The 23,494-nt window shown below is 52.2% G+C and overlaps 1 protein-coding gene across 1 annotated transcript in view; it reads right to left on the bottom strand.

Moving 5' to 3' along the window:
• The window catches only part of PDE6B (phosphodiesterase 6B), a 34,846-nt gene extending 11,941 nt beyond the window's left edge, over nt 1-22,905 (bottom strand). Inside the window, exons 1-6 of the mRNA XM_004432198.3 lie at nt 22,366-22,905; nt 17,265-17,417; nt 16,836-16,925; nt 1,930-2,070; nt 1,764-1,838; nt 705-769 (exon numbers count right to left, since the gene is read on the bottom strand). Coding sequence (XP_004432255.2) covers nt 705-769; nt 1,764-1,838; nt 1,930-2,070; nt 16,836-16,925; nt 17,265-17,417; nt 22,366-22,905 — 1,064 coding nt within the window. The remainder of the gene's footprint in view (nt 1-704; nt 770-1,763; nt 1,839-1,929; nt 2,071-16,835; nt 16,926-17,264; nt 17,418-22,365) is intronic.
• Between the last annotated feature and the right edge of the window lie 589 nt (nt 22,906-23,494).

Here is a 23,494-nt window from a genome sequence, read left to right as displayed (position 1 = left end):
TCCTGGAGGAGCCCCCTTTCCCTACTGGGAGCCACAAGCTCCATCCCAGCCTCTGGAGCTCAGCGCTGGTCACCTGCCCTGTGGGCCTGGCCCTGACCTACGTCCAGGCCTAGCCCCTGGATCCCAGTCCCTTGTGGGACCTGTAGGTGGGGTCCTGACATGAGATCATGGGGTCACATGGCCATGAGGCCCTAGGGCTGGGAGTGGCCAGCTGCCTTTCCCGGTCTCTCTAGGTTGGAGTCCTGCCCTGTCCTCCACTTGGCTGTGCTGCCCTCTGGGTTGGCTGTGCCCTCCTGTCCCGCCCCACTGGGTGTGCAATGTTGGGCCCCCCTTCCAGGGGCTCCACCTTCCTCGGCTGGCTGGATGAGCCAAGATGGGACCCCAAGGGCCTCAAAGTTCAATTGCTGCTGACAGGGCCACCTGGACAACTCACTTAATCCCCTGGACGTCCACTCCGGGTGTCCATGCTGCCTCAGGCTGTCACCTCCCTCCTCACCCGCCAACTCCTTTCCTCCCAGATCAGTGAGTCAGCCTCCCTCCCCATCCCATTCTGCCGTGACCCACCGTGCAGGGAGCACCATGGCACGAGGAGCTGTGCTGGGCGCCACCAACTGCACTGTGACAAGTCCCCAGAGCCGACTCTGCTTGGGTCTGGGGGTGGTCCCTGCCTTAAGTGACACTTCTCGTAAAACCCTGGCACTTACGGGATGACCTTGATGTCTTCCTTGCCGTGGAGGATGTAGTCAATGACTTTGTAGAAGAGGATTTCCTGAGAAACGGACCACAGCAGTCGTGAGGGGAGCCTCCCTGGGAGGTGCCCTGCCCTGGACACACACGTACACGTGCACACACACACACCACACACATGTGCACACACCACATCGCCCTCAGAGTTACACACAGCCACAGACGCGCACACCCGTACACACAGGCAGACCCTCACCGACACTCGGGGGACACACATCACTCACTCTGGTTCACATGTCTTCCCTCTCATCTGTGTCCTCATTACATTTGTGTCCCACTCCAGCCCACACACAAACGGGGCCCCACACTCCTTCACACACATGCACACTGCCCACGCAGGCCTGTACAGCTGTGACACACTCACTCGTGGAACTATGGCAAGGTGTGGTCACAACTCACCCTTGTGCAAGGACTCTTCCACACACTTGGCACACAGTGCCCACTGAATCCTCACAATGCCCTGCGACGAGGGCCCTGCTACGACCCCCATTTGACACGTGGGGAGACTGAGGCATGGCCAGGCTGTGCAGCATGCCCCAGGCTGCATGCACGATCAGTGGCAGGAGTATCTGCCTGTGCTCTTACCCTCTGTCCACACTGCCTCTCTCATGCACACACTGTGTGCACACGTGCACGCACACATACAAGTGGCTCCACTCAGGGAGATGTTACAATGATGTAAGGACGGGGCAGCTGGAGGATCGGCCAATCAGAACAGATGCTGGTCATTACAGCCAGGCTGACCACCTCATCAGGAGAGCAGCACAGGCCCCCTGGCCCCAGGGCAAGGCAGGGCTGGAGTCAGGAGGAGGTGGCAGACAGGCATGTGGGGGCCTGCCCTCAGGAGCAGTCAGACAGACGGCCCACAGCTGTCTGTCTTGCCTCCCCACACCATTCCTCTCGCCCTCCCTCTCCCACCCTGGGTCGGGCTGGGATAGGCCCCTTCCCATCCTTGAGTTGGAGCCAGGGAAACTGAAGTGTGTGGGCTGGGCTTGTCCGCCGCCAACATGACTCACACGGCCATCGGGCGTGCGTGGGCCTGAGTAGGGCTGGGCTTCTCCCATTAGCACAGGCCACACGTCGAAGAATTCCTGGGCAGAGAAGAGAAGGGAGCAAGGTAGGGAGTCAGTGCTGAAGTGGGACGAGGCTGGCCAGGGGGCCCGTGGGGAGCTGAGGCCTCACCTTCTCCTTGGTCATGTCCAGGAGGCCCACCGAGTATCGGTCGCAGTTCAGATAGGCCCGCACGGTGTAGAGAGCCTTGTGGAACTGCCTCTCGATGTCTGTCAGCTCCTCAAACACTTTGTTGGCTGACCACAGCAGCACCTGGGGGGTCACACCTGTGGGCCCATGGCCACACGCGCACACACACACACACACACCTGTGTGACCACAGAAGCACGTGGGTGTGAACTGTCACACCTGATACTCACACATGCACACATGCATCTGACCACGGAACCCCACAGGGCCACTGATGGATGGTGTCTCCCAACAGTGTCTTGAAACAGTGCTGTCACCCAGGGTTTCATCCCAGCACAGGACTACCAGCTCCCAGACCCAGGGACCCTGGAAACAACCTTCTGGGAAGTAAGGCCTCCAGATTTTGTCACATCCCTGCCACTCACTGCCTGGAGCTGGCCTCACGTTGAGCTAGTGGGTGAATGAGCGTGTGGAAATTAGTAACAGAAACCCCAACTAAACTAGATGGGGAAGGCCTGCAGGGGGAGCTCTCACACCCCATGGCACATCATCAATTACACCAATCAGGAAGTACAACCGCTTCACTACTGAAGGAAGATTTCTCTCCCCTCGGGCAACAGTCTGGGTCAATGAGAAACGCCCCAACCCAGCCAATGAGAAATGCCCCAGCCCAGCCAATGAGAAACGCCCCAGCCCAGCTAATGAGAAATACCAGAGCTCAGCCAATGTGAAACACCCCAGCCTAGCCAATGAGACACGCCCCAGCCATGACAATGAGAAACACTGTAGTTCAGCCAATGAGAAATGCTGCAGCCCAGCTAATGAGAAATGCTACAGCTCTGCCAATGAGGAACTGTTCCCTCACTGAACTGTCGCTCTCCCGTGATGGACTTTCCTTTAGAACAGCCCCTCCCTCTTCCCCTTTTCTCTATAAAAGCAGCTCCCTCCGTGTTCTCTGAGTTTGCCTGTGGTTTGCCAGAGCACGCACATCCTAAAGTACAATTCTTTTGGCTATTCCTGAATAAACTCATTTTGAGATAAAATAAGAGGCAAATTTGCTTTTTAAGTTGGCAAGTGAATGAATGAAAATGGAAATCAGTTGCCACAAACTTGAAAGGCAAAGTTCTGACCAGCCAGCCCTCCATAATCAGCCTGTGAGAAGTAGGGTCTGAGGATAGGAATTCCTTGTTTTCTGGATGTCAGGTCCTTTTGTGGTCTCAGAAAAGCTAGGTGACAATTCATTGACACTCCGTGAGGCCCTGGCCAGATGCTGCCTAGGGCATTGACCCCCAACCAGCCCCAGGCTGCTGTCCAGGGCTTCCGGCCAGGCTCAGACTAACTCGGCAGGGCTCTCCTCCCCACTTGCCTGGGCCGCGATCCTCAGTTTCTGCAGCCACTGCGCAGAGGCAGGTCCCTCCAGGCCCCATGCTCTGTCTCTGGCCTGTAATGAGCACCGCCCCATGTGAGCCCTCTCCTCCTCCTGATCCTTCCTCTCATGGCCTCCTTCCTGCCTGCCCCACTCACCCTCTGCCGCCCCCCACCTTTTGCTGTCACAGGCAGGGAAGGTCCTGGAGACTCCACCTGCCCTGGAGTCCTCCCACCATGAGGCAGCCCAGCACCCACCTCTCTCCACCGCTGGGTGAGGCTTTCCCGGTGGCCTGGCCCTGTCCCCTCTCTGCCTATCTCTCTCCGTCGTGGCACTCCCATGTGCCCTCAGCACTCACTGACTGACTACAGGGCCTTTGCACAGGCTCTGTCCTCTGCCTTCACAGCCATCGTCCCAGGGCTTTCTCCTCCTTGAGTCTCAACCTAAAGTCATCTCCGGAGGGCCCCCCTGAGCACCTGCCAAACCAGATCTGCAGCACCTCATTTTCTTCCCGATCTCACAGATGAACAGTCTCATTGTTTCCCCACTTGACCACAAGATCTGTGAGGTCAGGAGGTGCAGCTTCTTCATGACCAGAGCAGCACTGCGCACCCGAGTGCTCAGTGTGCGTTTGTTGAATGCATGGAAGATGAGATTTGCAGCTGTGAGGCAGACTGAACAATGGGTCCTGTGGCCAGCTGCCACAGGAAGTCTGCACATGCATGTCAGGGGAGGGTGGGACTCCATGGTCACCCACACCCACTGCACCGCGTCTCCTTCATCCGTCAGCTGGTGGCTAAGCATCTCAGTCCCCAGCTGCTAATGGCCTGGAAATGAAAGTGCCCAGTACAGAACTCTCGACCCTTTCTCCTGTGCACAGTGAGTAAGGATGCTGATCCGCCTCTCCCCAGCTCTGTGACCTCAGGACACTCGGCTGACTGGCAGACCTTCATGTCCCCACCTGTAAAATGGGATAATGATATTCTGCCCTCAGGATACTGGAAAGATTAAAAGTGTCAAGCTCTCAGAAGAGTGCCTGGCTCTCGGGATCCCCATGTGTGAGTGTGAGTGTGTCTGTGTGTGTGTGTGTACATGCATGTGCATCTGGGCGTGAGTGTGTTAACCACCTGTGCGTCTATCCCACAGATACTCACTGAGCTCTCCCTGTGTACAAAGCCCTAGTTAGGACCAGAACCCACATCAGAGATGTCAGAGTTGGGGGATTCAGGGTGGGGGGAAGCCAGGCACTTAGAGATGTCAGGGACAGCTGTCCCTAGTCCTGCTGGAGCTTGGCGGGGTGTGCGTGTGTGTGTGTGTGTGTGTGTGTGTGTCTGGGCTGTACATTTAAGTTTTGAGCCATCTGAGTACTTTGGTTCCCAAAGCCTGCCCCCCAGGAGGGCGATAGAGTGAGGAGGAAAAGGGTTTAGGCTTCACAGCACAGTGTCTAGGCAAGAACTTCCTCCATTCTCCACCCTGTCCCCTCTGTCTCCATCCCCAGCAGAGCATCTCCTGTCACCCCCTGGCTCTCCCATGCCCCAGTCATACCAGAGACCAATCACCATGTGCTGGACACTGCTCTGAGGCAGGTTCTATTATGGCCCGAAGGAAATGGGGGCTCAGCAGCTAGGTCAGTGTCCATGTGGTCTGAAGCCAGGCAGGCCCCCCATCCCCCTGCCCCAGGCCTCTCCCCTTCCTCCTTCTTCCCATTTCCTTTGTAAACTTTCTGAGTTGAGTCTGCCCACACAGTCAGTGAGTAAGGTGCAGGCGTCTTTGGAATGCGGCTGGATGGATTTTTACGTCAGCATGTACTTGCGTAGCCACCGCTAGCTGAGAATTTAGAGCATTCCAGCCCCCTGAAGGTCCTCTGCCCCTAGTCAGTACCTCCTGACCCCTCCTGGAACAGCTCTTCTGACCACTGGCCCTGGAGTGTCCTGGAACTTCACCTAAGTGTCCTTATGCATTGCCTCTCCAGTGTCATTCTGGGGTGGTTCTTCTTGAATCTCCACGGTCTGCTCCTCCCTCCCCTATGTGCGGGCCCTGGGCTGTCTCCGTCCTGACTGCTATGAATTGTGGTGTCTCAGCGGTGCCGGTTGGGGGCCCCCGGACACCCTCTCATCTGTTTCCTCGATCCTACTCTTGGAACTTCCGAGCCCCCTCCTATTTACTGGTTGCTCATCTTCTTCCCAGGACAGCCTCCTCTGCCCCTTACTCCAGGCTAAGGAGAGCCCCAACCCTGGCTGATGCGCTCATGCTGCCTGCTGGAGATCAGCAGGCCAGGACCCTCAGGGAGCAGCCTCGAGAGGCAGGCGATGGGGCTCAGTCTTTCTAGAGAAGCTAGAAACCCAGATTCTTATGTGAAATCTCAACTTTAAGATGTTGGACATGTACCCTCTTTCAGGGTGCAGCTCATACCTCACCTTTTGAGTCTTCCGGACCTTGACCCCTCCCCAGGGAGTGGCAACCCCTTCTTGACTCTGAGCCTGTGCCGCTGTCATCAGCACACACATGTTACGTGAACAAAACACCAGGTGACTGTTTGAGTGACCAAGAGGGTGTGGTCGGCCAGGGGGCTGTAGTATTGCCCTTCGTGGATTCATTAAGCGTGTTCTTGTTTAATGCTTCAAGACGAAACCTGGGGGTGATGGAGGGGGCCTCCTGGTGACCTTGGAAACAAGAGGAGTCCAATTGCATTTGGAGACACAAAACACAGGCCTGCATAGGCCCCTGGAAGGGGGAGGCTGGCCTTGTGAGGCCCAACCTTACACTCATACTAGGGAGGGAGGTGTCAGGATGCCTGGAGGGCAGGGGCCAGACAGGAAAGCTAACCCCAGTGAACCCTGGGCGGCTTCTGCTCCCAGGGCTCTTGTTTGGTGGTGAGCTCCTGAGAGCTGGTTGCAGAATCTTCAGGAATTTTGAGAGTCAGTTGTTAAACACAACATTCAAGTTAAATGATGTAAAATTAAAAATTAAGAAAATTATATTAAAACAGAAGTAATAAATATAAAAACTCATCACTTCCTCGTCATTTCAGTACAGTTTACTATTACTCACGCTCTTGAGGTGTTTATGGGGGAAAGACAGTCTATACTACAGCACATCTGTTCCTGACTCTGTCCAGTGACGTCACGGTGGGGGCCTTGGTCATGGAAATCGGCGGCGCTGCCCGGGGTGGGGAGGCATGCCAGCCCCTCCTTGCTGTTTCCTGACTCACATGTCCCGACTCTGAACATTTCCACTTGTTCACGTTAACAAGAATAAAAGGCCAGCAGTTGAGCATGTGTGCTCTCTATGTGGCCTTCTGAAACTGGAGGCCTCTCACTCTGTCCTTGGAGGGGCCAGTGCCCGTCCTCAGGTCTTCACACTGAGCCAGTGGGTCATAGAAACATGGACGGCCTGGAAGGCGGGGGAGGCCGAAGTCCTGCACCAATGGGGCCCTTCATCCAGCTTTGGGTGCAACATGGACTGCTGGGCAGTGGGAACCATTCAGCTAAACCTGACTGGTCAGCTTGATATGGTAGATCAGAGAGAAATCCCAACATCCTGGGGCCACACCTACAGTTTCCTTATTGCATCTATTGCACCTGACCGAAGTGCCAAGACGTTTCAGGAGGGGATTGATGGGACCTCCTGAGCCAGAGTTCACAGGGGGGTGATAGTTTTTGACGGGGGACAGCAGCGTCTGAGGGGCCCAGAGCCCTGCTGAGGGGTCGTTAGGACTCTGGAGAGCTGCTAAGGTTCTGGGGGAGGGAAGGGATGAGTGCTACCTTGAGAACTGCCTTAATTCTCAGTCGCCCACTCTCCTACAGCACAAGGAAGAGAAAAAACAAGGGGAAGGCACCAGGCTTAACTCCAAGCCATGTAGGAACCAGTCTTCATTCATTTTAGACTTTTCTTTTCAAAAAGAGCTGTGAGGTAGAGCCTTTGCTTCGTGCAAATTAATTAGGTTTCTTAAAAATGCCGCTCAGAGTGTAAGGTTTCAGAAACTACTTTCTACCAGGACTAGGTGATGTCTTAGTGGAAAATCAAAGTACTTAATTGAGACGTGAATGTCCAATGCTGGAAGTCCACTTTAGAATCCTACTTAAAGCACATCGGTACATGTGTGTGGTCTGAGGAGTTGCAAACGATGTGTTGCCAGATAGTCTGTGTTACCTAAGTGCCAGCAATTCATCTGCTGGAATGATATTTATTACCTGGTTTAGGTCTGGGATAACTGGACAACAGAACAGACAAAAATCACCAACTCCTAGATTCATTTTCTAATGGAGGGGCTAGAACATGGACAAAGCAAGCAACCCACCTGGCTTGTCCGCAGGAGATGAGTAAATGGAGAGGAATACAGCAGGGAGTGGGTAGGGAATGGGGCCCAGGGTGGGGGTGCTCAGGTTAGGGGAGATCTCCCCGCAAAGGAGCTGTGGGGTGTGTGGGGATGGGGCTCCTGGCAGAGGGACCAGCAAGTGCACAGGCCCCTATGGAGGAGCCTGGCTGAGTGGAGTGGTGGGTGGGGAGAGCCACAAAGAGAGGTAGGGGATTGCAGGGCAGCCACTGAAGGCTGCCCAGTACATGACCTAAGCTTTCCAAGTATGGCTCTGACTGCTGAGCCAGGGGGAACTGATGAGAGGTGCAGAAGGAAAGGGACCCTGAGACAGTATGCATAAAGGGGATCCAAAAAGAGGGGGTAGCTGGAGGGGGAGGTGGGACTCAGGACACAACAGGCAGAGAATTAAAAACCTGGCTTCTCCTGGGATATGACTTTCCTGGAGGGAACATGGTCCCCCTGGGTGAGACATTTGGGGGGAAAGTGTGTGTGGTGGGCAGGGCCCAGAAAATGCTCCTAAACTTGCCTCCCCAAGGCCCACACCTGGGCTATGTGGGATAGGATTGAATCTTGACCTGAGGCCACTGTTTCAGAGCTGCTGATGGTAAGAACTTGGGGAAACGTCCTCACAGCAATGAAGTTAAGGGGCTTGGCTGGGAGGAAGCTGCACTCCCTGCTCTTGGGGGGAAAGGGGAGCCACAAAGCAAGAGCAGAATGAGAGCCGCTCAGAACACAGCCTCAAGGGAGCTGGGCTGGACCCTGCCCAGGGCAGAAGGACAAGCAGAGAGAATATATGAAGAAATAATGGCTGGAAACGCCCTCAAATTTGATGAAAGACATGAATATTAACTTTCAAGAAGCTCAACAAGCCCCAAGTAGGATGAACTCAAAGAGACCTGACCAAAACACATTATAATCAAACTGTCAAAAGCCAAAAGCAGAAAGAATCTGGAAAGCAGCAAGTGAAGTGAGTCACCACGTACAAGGGACCCTCAATAAGATCCTCAGCAGATTCCTCATCAGAAACTTTGGATCCAGAAGGCAGTGGACTTATATATTCAAAGTGCCAAAAGAAAACAAAAGTGTCAACCAAGAATCCTATATCTGGCAAAACTGTCCTCCAAAAGTGAAATTAAGAGAAATTAAGACATTCCCAGATAAACAAAAGCTGAGGGAGTTTGTTACACTAGACCTGCCCTGGAAGAAATGCTAAAGGGAGTCCTGCAGGGTGAAATGGAAGGACACTAGACAGTAACTCAAAGCTGCAGAAATTAGTAACAGAAACCGCAACTAGACCAGACAGGGAAGGCCTGCGGGCACTTCAGGTACCCCAAACAGGAAGGACAATGGCTTCACTACTAAAGGAAGATTTCTTTCCCCGGCAACAGCCTGGCCAATGAGAGACGCCGCAGCTCGGCCAATGAGAGACGCCGCAGCTTGGCCAATGAGGAGCCATTCCCTCCCTGAACTGTTACTTTCCTCCAATGGAAACTTTCCCTTAGAACAGCCCCTCCTTATTCCCCCTTTTTCTCTATAATAGCAACTCTCCTTCTTTGTTTTCCAGAGTTGCCTATGGTCTGCCATAGCATGCACATCCTGGATTGCAAATCTTTTGGTTATTCCCAAATAAACTCGTTTCAAGGGTAAAGGAAAATTTGCCTTTTAGGTTGACAAAGCCATATGAAGAAATAAAGATGTTAGTAAATACATGGGCAATTATAAAAGCTAGTACTACTGTAACAATGAAAGCTATAAAACATTGCTTAAATAAATTAAAAAGACATAAATAGATAGAAATACATCCAATTTGTGAATTGTAAGACTTACTATTGTTACAATGTCAATACTACCTATAGTGACCTGCAGATTCAAGGCAATCTCTATCAAAATCTCAATGATGTTTTTGCAGAAATAGAAAAACCTATCTTAAAATTCATACGGAATCTCAAGGGACCCTGAATAGCCAAAACAATATTGAAAAAGAAGAACAAAACTGGAGGACTGATACTTCCTGATTTCAAAGCATGCCACAAACCTACATTAATCAAAACGGTGTGGTACTGGCATAAAGACAGACATTTGGACCAATGGAATAGCATAGAGATCCAAGAAATAAACCCTCACACATATGTTCAAATGATTTTTGATAAAGGTACCAAGACCATTCAATGGGGAAAAGACAGTCTTTTCAACAAAGAGTGGTGAGAAAACTGGATATCCACATGCAAAAGAGCAAAGTTGGACTCTTACCTCACACCATATACAAAAATGAACTTAAAATGGATCAAGGACCTAAATGTAAGATCTAAAACCATAAAAATTTTAGAAAAAAATTAGGGTAAAATCTTCAGGACATTGAATTTGGCAATGATTTTTTGGATATGACATCAAAGGCACAGGCAAGAATGGAAAAAATAGACAAATTGAATTTCCTGAAAATTAAAATCTTCTGTGCTTCAAAGGGTGCTATAAACAGAGTGAAAAGGCAACTCATGGAATGGAAGAAAATATTTGAAAATTACATACCTGATAAGGGATTAATATCCAGAATATGTAGAGAACTCTTAAAACTCAACAACAAAAAACAAGACAGCCAGATTAAAAAATGGGCAAAGGACTTGAAGGGACATTTCTCCAAAGAAAATATGTGAATGGCCAATGACCACATGAAAAGATGCTCAACATCACTAATCATTAGGGAAATACAAATCAAAACTACAATGAGATACCACCTCACACCTATTAGGATGGCTACTATAAAAAAAAATTCAGAAAATAACAACTGTTGGTGAGAATGTGGAGAAATTGGGACCCTTGTGCACTGTTGGTGAGAATGTAAAATGGTAGAGCCATTGTGGAAAACAGTATGGCAATTCCTCAAAAAATTAAAAATAGAATTACTGTATGATCCAGCAATTCCACTTCTGAGTATATACCCCAAAGAATTGAAAGCAGGGTTTTAAAGAGATATTTGTACACCCATATGCATAGCAGTATTATTCACGATAGCTAAAATGTGGAAGCAACCCAAGTGTCCATTGATGGATGAATGGATAAGCAAAATGTGGTCCATTCATACACTAGAATATTATTTAACCTTAAAAAAGGAAGGAAATTCTGATATATGCTACAACATGGATGAACCTTGAGGACTTTATGTTGAGTGAAACAAACCAGTCACAAAAAGACAAATACTGTATGATTCCACTTGTATAAGGTACTTAGAGTAGTCGGAATCATAGAGACAGAAAGCAGAATAGTGGGTGCCAGGGAGGAGGGGGATGGGGAGTCAGTGTTTAATGGGGACAGAGTTTCAGTTTGGAAACATGTAAAGAGTTATGGAAATGGATGGTGGTGATGATTGCACAATATGAATGTACTTAATACCACTGAACTGTAGACTTAAAAATGGTTAAGATGGTAAATTTTATGTTATGTGTATTTTACCACAATAAAAATAATCGGAAAAAAAAAGTAAAGGGAGATGAGGAAAGATATACCATGCTAATACCAATCAAAAGAAAGCTGGAGTAGCTATATTAATTTTAGACAAAGCAGACTTCAGAAGAAGGAGAATTATCAGAGGTAATATATATCAAAACTTGTGGGATGCAGTGAAAGCAGTGCTTTGAGGGAAATGTACAGCATTGAATGCAGGTATTAGAAGAGAAGAGAGATTCAAAGTCAATAATATGATCTTAGGAAACTAGAACAAGAAGATCAATTTAAGCCTAAAGCAGGCAGAAGAAAAGAAATAATAAATAAATAATAATTATTAAGAACAACTGTATGCCCTCAAATTTGATAACTTAGATGAAATAAATTTTTCATCTTGAAAGACACAAACTATTAACACTCACACCAGGGGAAATAGAATAATCTGAACAGACCTACAAATACTAAAGACATTGGACTAATAATTAATAATCTTCCGAAAAGAAAGCACTAGTCCCTGATGGATTCACTGGTGAATTCTACCATTTATGGAAGAAATTATGCCAATTCACTACAATCTCTTCCAGAAAATAGAAGCAGAGAGAATACTTCTTCACCCACTCTTTGAGGCCAGCATTACCCTAATACCAAACCAGATAAAGACATTACAAGAAAGAAAAACTACAAACCAAAATCTCTCATGAACATAGATGCAAAAATTCTTAACAAAATATTAGCAAAACCAATCCAATAATACATAAAAATGATTATACTCCATGACCAAGTGGGACTTATCCCAGGTATGCAAGGCAGGTTCAACATTTGAAAATCCCTATAATCTACCATATTAACAGGCTAAAGAAGAAAATAATAACACGATCATATCACTTGATGGAGAAAAAGCACTTGACAAAATCCAATACTCATTCAGAATAAAAACTCTAAGCAAAGTAGAAATAGAGGGGCACTTCCTCAACTAGATAAAATTCTACAAAAACTCTACAGTGAACATAATACTTAATGGTGAAACACTGGATGTTTTCTCCTAATGTTGGGAAAAAGGCAAGGATGTCTCCTGTCACCACTCATATTTAACATGGTACTGGGAGTCCTAGCAAGCGCAATAAGACAAGAAAAGGAAATACAATGTATACAGATTGGGAAGGAAGGAATAAAACTGTCTTTATTTGCAGATGACATGATCATCTATGTGAAAATACCAAGGAATCAATTAAAAAGAACAATGAACAATTAGAACTTGAAATTAAGAACACAATATCACTTATGTTAGCATAAAAAATTAAACACTTTGGTACAAATTCACAAAAAATGTACAGGATCTATATGCAAAAACTACAAAACTCTGAAGAAATCGAAGAAGATCTAAATAAATAGAGAGTCTCTGTTCATGAATTGGAAGACCCATTATTGTTAAGACACCAATTCTTCCCAACATGATGTACAGATTTAATACAGTCCCAATTAAAATGTCAGCAAGCTCTTTTATGGATATGGACAAACCGATTTTAAAATTTACGTGAAAAGGCAAACAAACAAGCAAACAAACAAACGCACCACAGAATAGCCAGCACAATACCACAGGAAAAAAAAGTGTTGGGGAATTGACATTCTTGACCACAAGACTGTAAGGCTATAGTGCTCAAGATGGTATGGTATTGGTGAAACAATGGACACTTAGATCAATGGAACAGTATAGAGAGCACAGAAATAGACTCATACAAATATGGTCAACTGCAGTTTGACAAAGGAGCAAGGCAATTCAACGGAGAAAGGCTAGTCTTTTCACTAAATGCTGTGGGAACAATTTGACATTCATATGCAAAAAGAGTATCTAGACACAGACTTACTTTTCACAAGGATTAATTTAGACTTAAGTGTAAAACCACAAAACTATAAAACTTCTAGAAGATGACACAGGAAAAAATCTAGGTGACCTTGGGTTTGGTGATGAGTTTCAAGATACAACACCCAAATACAATTCATGAAGGAAAAATTAAGTTGGACTTTATTAAAATTGAAAACTTCTGTTTTTACCCAATACACTGTTAAGAGAATGAAAAGACAAGCTACATCCTTAGAGAAAATATTTGCAAAATGCATATCTGCTAAAGGACTTGTACCCAAAAACTTAGAAAAAACTCTTAAGACTAAAAATAAGAAAAGAGACAACCTAACTTAAAAATGGGCAAAAGATCTGAACAGACACCTCACCAAAGAATAAGATATACAAATGGCAAATAAGTACATGAAAAGTTGCTCAACATCATTTGTCATTAGGGAATTGTAAATTAAAACAATAATGAGATAAACCTATTAGAATGACTAAAATCCAAACAACTGACAATACCAGAAGCTGGTGAGGATGCAGAACAATAGGAATTTTCATTCACTGTTGATGGGAATGCAAAATGGCACAGCTGCTTTTTAGCAGTTTCTCACAAAGTTAAACATGGTCCATATCATCCAGCAATTGCACCCCTTGGTATTTACCTAGCTGGATTAAAAACTTTTGTCCACACAAAAACCTGTACATACATGTTTATAGCAGTTTTATTCATAATTGCCCCAAACTGGAAGCAACCAAGATGTCCCTCCATAGCTGAATGGATAAATAAACTGTGGTACATCCAGACAACGAAATATTATTCATCGATAAAAAGAAATAAGCTGTCAAGCCATGAAAAGACATGGAGGAAACTTAAATCGTATTACTAAGGGAAAGAAGCCAATCTGAAAAGGCTACGTACTGCATGATTTCAACTACCTGACATTCTGGAAAAGGAAAACTATGGAGAGAGTAAAAAGATCAGTGGTTGCTGGGGGTTTGGTGGAGGTGGGGTGGGGAGGGATAACTGGATAGAGCAAAGGGGATTTTTAGGGTAGTGAAATTATTCTTCATGAATGTAGAATGGGGGATACAGCCAGCCCTGGTGGTCTAGTGGTTAAGATTCAGTGCTCTCACTGCTTCAGCCCTGGTTCATTTCCTGGTCAGGGAACCACACCACCTTCTGTTGGTTGTCATCCTGTGGTGGCTGTGTCTTGCTGTGATACTGAACGCTATGCTACCAGGATTTCCAATACCAGCAGGTGGACAGGTTTCAGTGGAGCTTCCAGACTAAGACAGACTAGGAAGAAGGACCTGGCCACCCACTTCCAAAAGAATTGGCCATGAAAAATCGGCTACGAATAGCAGTGAAGCATGGTCTGATACACCACTGGAAGATGAGAGGATGGCACAAAAAGACCAGATATTCCACTCTGCTGTCCACTGGGCCGCTAGGAATTGAAATCCACTCAAGAGCACCACCAATAGCAATGGTGGATACTTGTCATAATGCATTTGTCAAAACCTATTGAAGTTTGCAGCGCAAAGAATGGAACTTAATATATGCAAATATAAAAAGCATTTAGTAGAGGGGGGGATTCTGAGAAAGAATGTGGACTCTGACAAGACAATCTAACTGTATTGAAATGCATGAAACCACCTCATGGAAGGGGGTGGAGAAAAAGGTGCTGACCTAAGTGTTTTCGGAAATGAGGAGTCTGTAAGAGTAAAGGTAAAAGGAACTGCACACAGCACTGTGCTCCAGCCGATAAAGCGCCGTGTCCCATGGTGCTACAGGTTAGCAATTCTGGCACTGCTATACACGTACCCTGGAATTGAACAATTAAGTAAATGGTTATGGGATGCTGGAAGCCAGGTGTCTTGCTGTTGGAGTGGAAATTTACATACCAGCAAGGGGAGGAGGCCAGAATGATGCACGTGGTGATGGAGTTGGAGACATCAGCAAGAACCCGTGTTTACCTTAACATAGATAGAGATGGTTGCATGCAGAAATATTTATAGAGGTGACTATGCTTGGGCTAGTAGGCACACATCTGTCTCCTTCTCTGTTGGCTTATAGGGCCTAGATGCTAGCACACACCAGCAGCAATGAACACATCCGGCACCCAGATCTTGGCTTCTAAGACCATTCTCCAATAAAAGCAGCCCGGGCTCCTTGAGGAATGGCTGATTCCAGGACTGGGCAGGAAATACATAATTGAGCCTGGACCATTATGTAGTGGCCAGAGAGTAAGGAGGTGCAAAACCCCCAAAACCAAAAACCCACTCACCAACCAACCAAAACAAAAAACAACCCAGAAGGATGGGGTCAATGAGGCCTGCCAGAGGGCACAGGAGGCTCTCTGTGGCCATGTGGAACTGAGGGGACTTAGGGAACAAGCTGAGCAACAAAGTCAGTAAAGCTGTACTGGGTTATAACCTAAAGCATGAGAAACACCCATGAGTCTAGACTGGTATAAACAAATGACTACACAAATTAATAAATGGGCGAGAAGCGACAATCTCCCGTGCAAACCCCCATTCCTGCAGTGTGGGGCTCATAGCGACTTCCTGCCCAAGAGCACAGTCCACCCAGTGGTCTTTCTAGATGCAAGTTGGACTGCATTCGCCCACCTCAGTCCTTCAGTTGCTCCCCAGCCTGGCCCTGAGCTCTGTGTGACTGCTGGGAGGCCCCTGCTCTCAGCCCACTGCTGCAGTCCCACTGGCCGCTGGTTTCCAGCTCCTCCATGTCCTCAGGCCCTGGCCACACCCTTCCCTCTGCCCTGGGCATCCTTTCGCCCCTTCCTCTCTCTCAAGCGTCCTCCCTTTGCCCCCTCTGCACAGGCCACACTGCGAGTGCTGGGACTGGGGCCCCGTCCTCCCTGGGCTGCAGCCTTAGCCCCACATGGTCCTGGCCCCAGAGAGGTATCTCTTGTGGAGGGTTTTATCACAGGTGCCTATCAGCAGGGCTGGCCTGTGGCCAGGAGACCCTCAGGGGGCTTGGGTTGCCCCCAGACCGCCTGCCCAGGCTACTCCTCTCGCAGCCCATGGGTCAGGAGGAGGCTCCCAGACTCAGCCTTTTTCTTGTGCTGAGATAAGCACAAGAATAGCAAGTGGCTAGGATGCAGACAGAACAGCAGGTGGTGATGGCACGGAGTGACCAGGTCAGCATCGATGTCCTCTGAGGCTCATCCCAAAGGCCACATCTTGTACGGCTTTCTCAGCCCCAGGCCCAGAGTGATGGTAGCTGCCTTTTTGTCTCCTCTCCCACCCCACTCATGGTTTTTCCGAGGCTCTCGTGGGCTGGGGACTCAGAGGCAGGAGGACATGGAGGGACCTGCACTCCGGCCAGTGCCCATCAACTCCGCACCTTTTCCCACAACACAAGGTCCCACCCTGCTCCTGCCAGGCTCCCACACCTCCCTGGCTCAGGGGGAAGCAGATTCCAGCCCTGGAATAGATTGCCCTCCTGTGTACCCAGGGCCCGAATCCACGGGGGCTCAGCCACCGACCGACGGGGCCCTCTGTTCTGGTTGTCCACCCATAATCCACCCCAGCTCCTTCCAAGGAGGGCTGGAGGCAGTTTCTGAGGAGGGCAGTGCCCGCAGCATTTGCAGATGCTCACACCCACCTGGGCCAGAGGGTGAGCTGGTGAGCAGACAGGGAGCGAGAGACCCAGCCTCCCACAGGTTCCGGCGCCGCAGAACTTCCTGGCACCGCCTCCCTGCCTGCAGCGTGCCACACTAATCCATCACACTCACAACCACAAAAGCCACGGAACCCTGTCCCTGCAGCTGCCAGCCCTGGACCTGCCCAGGTGAATGCAGCACCACCGTCCTCGTCCAGACGGGTCAGGAGACCCGGACACACAGCTCTGCACCACGGCCGGGCTCGGAGGCCTGGCAGGCCGGGCAGGACAGTACCTGGCCTCGGCGTGTCTCACAGTTGTGGAGGTAGCTCAAGTGGTAGATTTTCAGGTTCAATGTGCCAAAATTCAGGTACTTCAAGAAAACCTGAAAGAGGAGTTGTAAAGACAGGAGTTAAACCCCGGTCTTCAGATGTATGCCCAGTCTACATTTGTGGAAGAGACACCGGCTGCCCGGAGGAGGGGCCCCACGTGCAGCACGGACTTCAGCACGTGTGGGCCGTGGATGGGCACACATGCCCATGTGCATGAACATGCACACGGATGCGTAGAAGACGCAGATACAGAGGAGCTGGGGTGTTAGGTCACAGAGAGGAGCACACAGACAGCAGCAGACGTGCATGTGGCATGGGCCACGCAGGGACTCAGGCAGAGAGGCGGCTTGCACACACATGCCTGCATGCCCAGTGGGCTCCCCGACACTCACGTCTTCATCTTCGCTTGTGAAACACGGGCCGTTGAGCTTGTTCACCGCCATGATCACGGCCACTACGTCTTTGCCATTCATGACGGGTGTGGCCAGGATGTTCCTCGTCACATAGCCGGTCAGCTCGTCAGCGAAGGGGCTGAAGTGGGGACACTGCGAGGCAAAGGGCGGGAAAAGAGAGGCCGTTGCTCTGTGGTCGCCTGTGCTGCCTGTGCTTATCTGAGCATCTGGAGAGAAGGGCTCAGTCTGGGGCCTCCTCTTGGCCCTGGGCTGTGAGAGGAGCAGCCTGGCCACGTGTGCCCTAGCACCTTGGTCCTGGGGTCAGGGCTAAGCTCCGTGGAGGCTGCCACCCGGGCCGGTGCCGAGACCCAGCTGGCCCTGCCCTGGGCCTCGGGAGCCAAGGCAGCACAGGTACACGGTCTGTCCTTGGGGCTCCAGCCTGGCTCAGTCCCTGTCACCTCCCCTCGGAGCCGATGGCCACCGGTCCTCCATCCGCAGACTCTTTAGAGTCCTCACAGGCACCTCCCGCCCTGCACTCCACCTGGGCTGTGGTCAGACCGGGGTCCTCCCACACCTGCCACTATCGGCCGAGCTGGCCTCCTGGATGCCTCTTGAGTCTGTCCTGTCCACCTGTCCTCAAGCCCCTCCTAGTTCAGGCTGCCAAGCCCTCCTGCCGCCAGCCACCCTTGGGCAGCCCCCTCAGGCTCCTCCCAAAAGATAAGTGTTGGCTGAATGAAGGGTGAGTGCGAGTTGGGGTGGAGGGTCGCCTGCACCCCCAGGACCAGTCCACTAGTCCCTTTGGGTCTCCCAGGCCTACGCTCCAGCCGGTGTCTGCTCGAGGGGCTCGTTGCCCCCATGATAGACCTTTGTTTACCTCTGGCCCCTGGGGTGGCTCCCACCAGTCTTAGAGTGTCTCCTTGGGGCTTCTCCCCTATCGGGGCCGGTTGAGGGGCTCTTTGGTTCTGTTTCCACAGGGAACAGGTCAGCTGAGCTTTGTCTGGGCCCAGGTGGCTGAGTGTTGCTGGGACCAGGCTCCTCCGTGACCGGGACTCTGTCCCTCGGAGTGGACGTGACCTGGCCTCACCCGCCTACTTTCCGGTGCTGACACTCATTGACACGAGGCCAGAGTGAGCCAGCGTGGTGGCCATGGTGGACGGCTTGGAGTCAGATGGCCTGGGCTGGGCTCTGGACTTCCGCCTGTGTGACGTCCTGCAAGGATGGGATGGCTCCGTGCCCCTTTCCTCACTGGTCAACTTGGTTGAGCAAGGGAATCCCTGTAAATGCTCCTTACATTTTATTATTATTTTTATGGCTAAAGGAACTCTCTCAGGGTTACTCAAGGACTATAAGTCCTGTGGCGGACAGAGGGGTGACTGGCCCCACGTGACTTCTGCTGCCTCCTCTGTTGCTCGGCCCCTGCGCAACCCAGGGAAGCTGACTTGCCGCCCAAGGGGACGTCAGAGGAAGCCTGCCGGACGATGACAGGTGTTGATGCTCTTGTAAAGGGTGCGGGTGGCAGGCCCCGACTCTTCTCCTCTCTTCTCCTTCCTGATTCCTGGAAAGGCAGTGGCTCCTGGTGTCAAAGGAAAATCAGTCCTCAAGCCCTGGCAGTGGTGGCGGCATTGGGCGGTGGCACCAACGTCCTGTTGCGTGAGGACACCAAGACCCTCACTGGCCCAGCCACTGCCCTGGTCTTTCTGCTGGTCGGAACTGAGCACCGATGGACTCTCACCCCCAGAGCCTCCGTGGCATCTTCTTCTTGTGCTCAGGACTGGGTCCATGCTCTCAGCCCCCGCCATCTGCCGTCCTCTCTGGGCACCTTCATTGCACCTGCTGCTCTGGGGTCCTGCCTTCCTGGCTGCACCACCGCGTCTCCTGGCTCTACCCTGGACTCTCCTGACTGTCCTTATGCAGACGCACTCCCCTGCTCCCACCTGGGACCTGGCATCGCCCTGACTGCTCCCAGGTCCCTCACGCCATGCCAGATACCCCCTCTTGCTCTCCCCACTGCATGGGGACCTTCACCCCATGCCTCTAGCTGCAGCCTCTTGGTGTCTCTGTAGGCAGCTCACCAGCCCCCACCACACCCTCGGCACAAGGTGAACAGACCTCAGAAACATCGGGGGCAGGTTCTGGCCAGGATCTGTACTCTCAGAGCCGAGTCACCTAATGGCTGGGGTCACCCACACTCCTCACCCTTATACCCTGTACACGTTCAGGCTCTGTCCCCCAGCAGTGAGAGTCCCTGAATCCTGTGCCCATTCAGGCTCTGTCCCCCAGGAGTGAGCTTGGGGCTCCCTGCCTGTGTCACTTCTACTTCACTGTCTCCCAAATCAACGCTCCCACTCGGCTTCTCTGCTGAATCAGACCCTGCTGCCCCAGAGCCTCACTGCTCAGAGCCCGGATGGCCTTGCGGGCAACAGGTGATGCTCAGGCTCCCAGAAACCTGAAGCCACACTTGCCTCTAACCAGCCTGGGGGCTGCAAATGTGCATTAGAGTCAGAGGGAGCAGTGCCCCCAACTCTCCATTCCCACTGCCCAGATCCACGTTATCCCTCACCCAGCATCCCGGCATCCCTCCGGCCTCCGCTTGCCTCCTGACCCATCTTTGTGGGCACAGCTAGTCCTACTGCCCTCCTCCCTCGCCTGAAGTGTCCTGGCTCCAGGGAGCTTCCCCACAAACCCGTGTCCCTAACGCCAGCTCTGCTTCCATCAGCCCTATAAGGGCCGGTCTCTACCACCGGGGTCCAGACGCTTTGGTGACACACAGGACCCCCATAATGAGGAATCTCAGGACTCACAGCTCTTTGGGTTGGTGGGTCAGAGGCCAACACAGAGCCAGGACCTGGGTCTGGTCTTGCCCACCTGCTTGGTGGCTGTGGCCAAGCCACATTCCTACCCTGGGCCTTCCAGGAGTTTCTGCCAGGCTGCCTCACCACAAGCCCTCGGGGGTCTTAGGAGCTGCAAAGGGGTGGTGGGGTGGTGTCATAGCCCTGTGGAATCCCCCTCCTGCCACCACACACCAGTTTTCTCTGCCACGTGCAAGGGTTCCCAGCACCACAGGCACCCATTGCTCTCCAAAAATGGCCCCCATGCTGCCCATGCCCTCTGAGGATGGTGCCGGCACCTCAGGGTGAAGCACAGGGACTCTCTGCCTCTGTCTCCCCTCTGTAAAACGATGCATGAACCTGGCACTAACAATGCTTAGGGCTGCGTGACGCACTTAATGGAAACTCGCTTGTTTGCTGATTTTGACTCTGGTCTCTGTTCCACTGCACCTGAGATATATGAAAGACCCAGCGAGGCCCTGAGCATTGAGGCCAACGCCGTGCCCCTGTCCCATGGAGGAGGCATCGGCAGTGCTGGGCAGTCAGGGAGACATCAGAGGAGGCCGTCCTGATGGAGGTTGGAAGGGTCCTGAGAAGCCAAGGCCCCAGGGAAAAATAGCTCTTGAGGGGTGGGTGGGGTGAGGGGGACAGGAACCAGGACAGCCACACAGTGAACCAGACCCTCGGAGCAACCACGAGACACCCACAGCACAGCTCTGGATGGAGGAGGATGGCAGCTGGAGAATAGACCCCTGGGGGCTGAGGGGACCATTCCAGACTCAGAGAAGGGAGGGGACAAGATGTAGCTAGGAGAGGAGGTGGGGAGAGAGAGAGGGGGAGAGGAAGGGAGCGGGGGATAGAGAAGGGGTACAGAGAGAGAGGGGAAGAAGAGGAGGAAGGGGAGGGAGATGGGGGGACAGAGAAGGGGAGGGAGAGAAGGGGAAGGGAGAGGGGAGGCAGGGAAGGGGAAAGGTACAAGAGGGAAAAGGAGGGAGAGGGAGAGGGGGGAGAGGCAGAGGGGGGGAAGGGAGAGAGGGGGAGAAGGAGAGGGAGGTGGGAGGGAGAGGGAGGAAGACCCTCAGTGCCCCCTCACTGTTGAACTTCCTGTTTCCCTGGCAGTTCCTGCTCCTGATATTCTGATTTGTGTGTGACCCATTTCCTAAAAAGAAAGTGAAGATGAAGCTAATCCTAGAGATTACTATATCCAGGTCGCTGGACCGAGGCCTGTTTAGAGCAGATAAGTTTAAGAGGATTGCAGCCACGGCTGCTTCCTTCCCAGGTACCCGGGGCTGGGGGCCTGGCCACTCGTCCCTTTGTCTCCAGGGGACACTGGCTGCTTCGGGGGAGGCCTGGGTGGGTAATCCCCTCTGGATTCCTGCATGGGAAGTAGAAGAGGCTGATCCAGCTGATGGCTCCTGCTTCCAGCTCCCAGGCTGGGTCCTCTCGGAGTAGGAAAGGGAAAGGAGGCGAGAAGGCAGCCAGCCCCTCTTCTGCTCGCTGTGGCTGCTCCTCCCTGCTTCTTCTCCTCAGAGCCCCTCATCCACCTCAGGGCCTCTGCCCCTCACACGTCCAGCAGGCACTTCAAACTCAGTGCACCCCAGACCAACATCGCCTCCCCCATCCAGTCCACACTCTTCTCCCCCTGTCCTCCTGGTGCTTCCACACTCTTCTCCCCCTGGGGGACACCTGTCCTCCTGGTGCAGCCACACTCTTCTCCCCCTGTCCTCCTGGTGCTTCCACACTCTTCTCCCCCTGGGGACACCTGTCCTCCTGGTGTGCCAGCTCGCACCCAGCAGGGTCATTGGCACTTTCTCTTCTTCCTGCCCAACAAGAACTGGTCCTCCTGAATCCCACAGCTCCACGCAGTGCTGTCCACCCCTCCTACCCACCCTGGACCAGCCCTGGTCTCCCTGCTGCTTCTCCAGAACCCCCAAATTTTCCCTCCCCAGTGAGCAGCATGGTCTCCTATGGGTTGTGAGCTTGGGGCTCCGGGGTCCACCGGTTCCTGCTCTGACCCCTTCCTCCTCAATCCCCGGTCCAGGGAGCTGTGGGCCAAGGGGACACAGCAGGGCCTTCCCAGGCCACCCTCCCAGCTAACCCAGGGCTTCCCTCCTTCCTGGGAGCTCTGGCCGGGCCCCACTCTACTCACCACCCCACCCCCCCCGGCCACCTTCCTGAAAGCTGAGGGTCCCCACGTGGCCCGTGGGCTGACCTGTCCCATGAGACCTGTGGGAACCCCTCACCAACCCCGCGAGGTGTGGTCCAGAACCCACCTTGGTCACATCCTCGACGTTCACCATTTTCTTGGTCTGAGCCACGTGGCCCACGACCCCAATGTCCAGCGGGAAGACAATCTCGGAGTCGGGGGGCACCAGGCAGTCCTCCAGGACGCTGTCGGGCTGCACACTGAAGAGGCGCGTGGCGAGCTCGGCTACACCGTTGCGCTGGCGGTACATGAAGAGGCTGCAGCGGTCAGCATGCAGGATGGTGCAGAGGCGTCGCAGGATCTTGAAGACCACCCGCTCCATGTTCACATTCTCCTGCATGTCCTGCACCAGCTCGAACAGGGCCGCGCTCTCCTCCACCTGGCACAGCTCACGGAAGCTGGTGCAGTCCGCCGGGCACCCATCCACGGAGGCACTGGCCACATTCTCTGGGCTCAGCTTCTTCCCAAAGTACTGGTCCGTGAAGCTGGGGTTCTGGTCAAGGAACTTCTGCACCTGCTCCTCGCTGAGGCTCATGGTGTTCCGCTCCCTGCCCGGGAGAAGCTGCCGGTCCCCAGGTGCACACGGATTCCCAGCAAACACTGTCATCAGCAAAGCCTTTCTTAGTGACGATTACTGAGTCCTGGGAGGACACCAGCTGACTCACCCACCTCTGCCCCCCTCTCCTTAGATCTCAGACTTCCCACCTCCCCTGGGAAAATCAGATCCCCTGAAATGGGGGCTGTGGGGTACCACTCAAGGTCTCCGGCTCGTGGCAGGGGTCCTGGGCAGCTGGAGGCAGGCACTTGGCTTCTAGTGGAGCAGGCCCTCACACCTGATACTCCGGAGGGAGGTAATCCCACAAACGCCATGACCCTTTCTGCCTGGGGGGCCTCCTGGGTGGCCAGATCTGGGCTCAGATGTGCTGGGGAGGCAGGGGCACCAGCCCTGCCTAGGCGAGATGCAGCACGGCCCCAGGCAGGGAGAGGGGAACCCCTGACGGTGCCGGAGGTCGAGGGGTTCAGCTCTGTCACCCCATCCCCACAGAAGGAAGCGGGGAGAAGGGAGGAAGGTGGCCAGCGCCTGGTGTGGAGGTGGGACCGCATGTGGGGGCTTCGCACAGACTGTTCCTTCTCTTTGCTGGTGGGCCATGATTCTGGGCATTCGGTTCTTGCAGGCGAGGGGTTTGAACGTGAGA

This window comes from Ceratotherium simum, chromosome 8, assembly GCF_057802395.1.
Source record: "Ceratotherium simum simum isolate JZ-2026a chromosome 8, ASM5780239v1, whole genome shotgun sequence".
Lineage (NCBI taxonomy): Eukaryota > Metazoa > Chordata > Mammalia > Perissodactyla > Rhinocerotidae > Ceratotherium > Ceratotherium simum.
Note: the sequence above shows the minus strand (reverse complement) of the source record. Positions and strands in the feature narration are given on the sequence as shown.